The sequence below is a fragment of the Apteryx mantelli genome, chromosome 11 (assembly GCF_036417845.1).
Source record: "Apteryx mantelli isolate bAptMan1 chromosome 11, bAptMan1.hap1, whole genome shotgun sequence".
NCBI classification, from domain to species: domain Eukaryota; kingdom Metazoa; phylum Chordata; class Aves; order Apterygiformes; family Apterygidae; genus Apteryx; species Apteryx mantelli.
This window is the reverse complement of record NC_089988.1, coordinates 19,521,454-19,522,721: the sequence shown is the minus strand read 5'-3', so window position 1 is coordinate 19,522,721 and position 1,268 is coordinate 19,521,454. Positions and strand designations below refer to the sequence as shown.

Below are 1,268 nucleotides of genomic sequence, written 5' to 3'. Positions count from 1 at the left end.
TGTCTTTTCTTCTTTGCACAGTCCCCCATGCCCAGAGATAGCAAAATGTCCAACAGCAGCTCCATCAACGAGTTCCTCCTCCTAGCGTTCGCGGACACATGGGAGCTGCAGCTCTTGCACTTCTCGCTCTTCCTGGGCATCTACCTGGCTGCCCTCCTGGGCAACGGCCTCATCATCACAGCCGTAGCCTGCGACCACCGCCTCCACACCCCCATGTACTTCTTCCTCCTCAACCTCTCCCTCCTCGACCTTGGCACTGTCTCCACCACTGTCCCCAAATCCATGGCCAATTCCCTCCGGAACACCAGGGCCGTTTCCTACTCAGGATGTGCTGCTCAAGTCTTTCTGTTCCTCTTCTTGATTGGAGGAGAGTATTTTCTTCTCACTGTTATGGCCTATGACCGCTACGTTGCCATCTGCAGACCCCTGCACTATGGGACCCTCATGGGCAGCAGAGCCTGTGTCAAAATGGCAGCAGCTGTCTGGGCCAGTGGTTTTCTCAATGCTGTGCTGCACACTGCTAACACATCTTCCATACCACTGTGCCAAGGCAACACAGTGGACCAGTTCTTCTGTGAAATCCCCCAGATCCTCAAGCTCTCCTGCTCAGACTCCTACCTCAGGGAAGTTGGGCTTATTGCACTTAGTGCCTGTTTAGTCTTTGGGTGTTTTGTTTTCATTGTGCTGTCCTACGTGCAGATCTTCACTGCTGTGCTGAGGATGCCCTCTGAGCAGGGTCGTCACAAAGCCTTTTCCATGTGCCTCCCTCACCTGGCCGTGGTCTCCCTGTTTGTCACCACTGACCTGTTTGCCTACCTGAAGCCCCCCTCCCTCTCCTCCCCAGCTCTGGATCTGGTGGTGAGTGTTCTGTATGCAGTGGTGCCTCCAACACTGAATCCCCTCATCTACAGCATGAGGAACAAGGAGCTGAAAGATGCCCTGAGGAAAGTGATTTCATGGACCTTTTTCAGCAGTAGTAACATTGCCATTGCTCTCCACAGATGACTCCAACTGTTTACCGTACCAGGACTGAGCTTTGTTTGTTCACTTTATTTGTATTATGACTATTACTGTTGTTATTATTATTTCTCACCATGTTGCTACACCAATGGTTGGATTCATTCCACCTTCACTGAGACTGCTCTGTCTCACCTGTTGCCCATATAAAGCTGTGTCTAACACTGGGTCAGAGCTGACTCCCTCACAGTATATTTGTAATGAAGTGGATTCTTCCAGGTGCAGTTCCTGTACGCTGGGCTCTTCCTCCA

General features: G+C 51.4%; 1 protein-coding gene across 1 annotated transcript; it reads left to right on the top strand.

The window, feature by feature from the left end:
- Window positions 1-204: 204 nt before the first annotated feature.
- LOC136993005 (olfactory receptor 14A16-like) lies at window positions 205-1,005 on the top strand (the record flags this gene model as incomplete). Its single annotated transcript, XM_067303021.1, has 1 exon — window positions 205-1,005. A coding segment is annotated over one exon (801 nt), but the record flags the coding sequence as incomplete, so codon positions are not given.
- Between the last annotated feature and the right edge of the window lie 263 nt (window positions 1,006-1,268).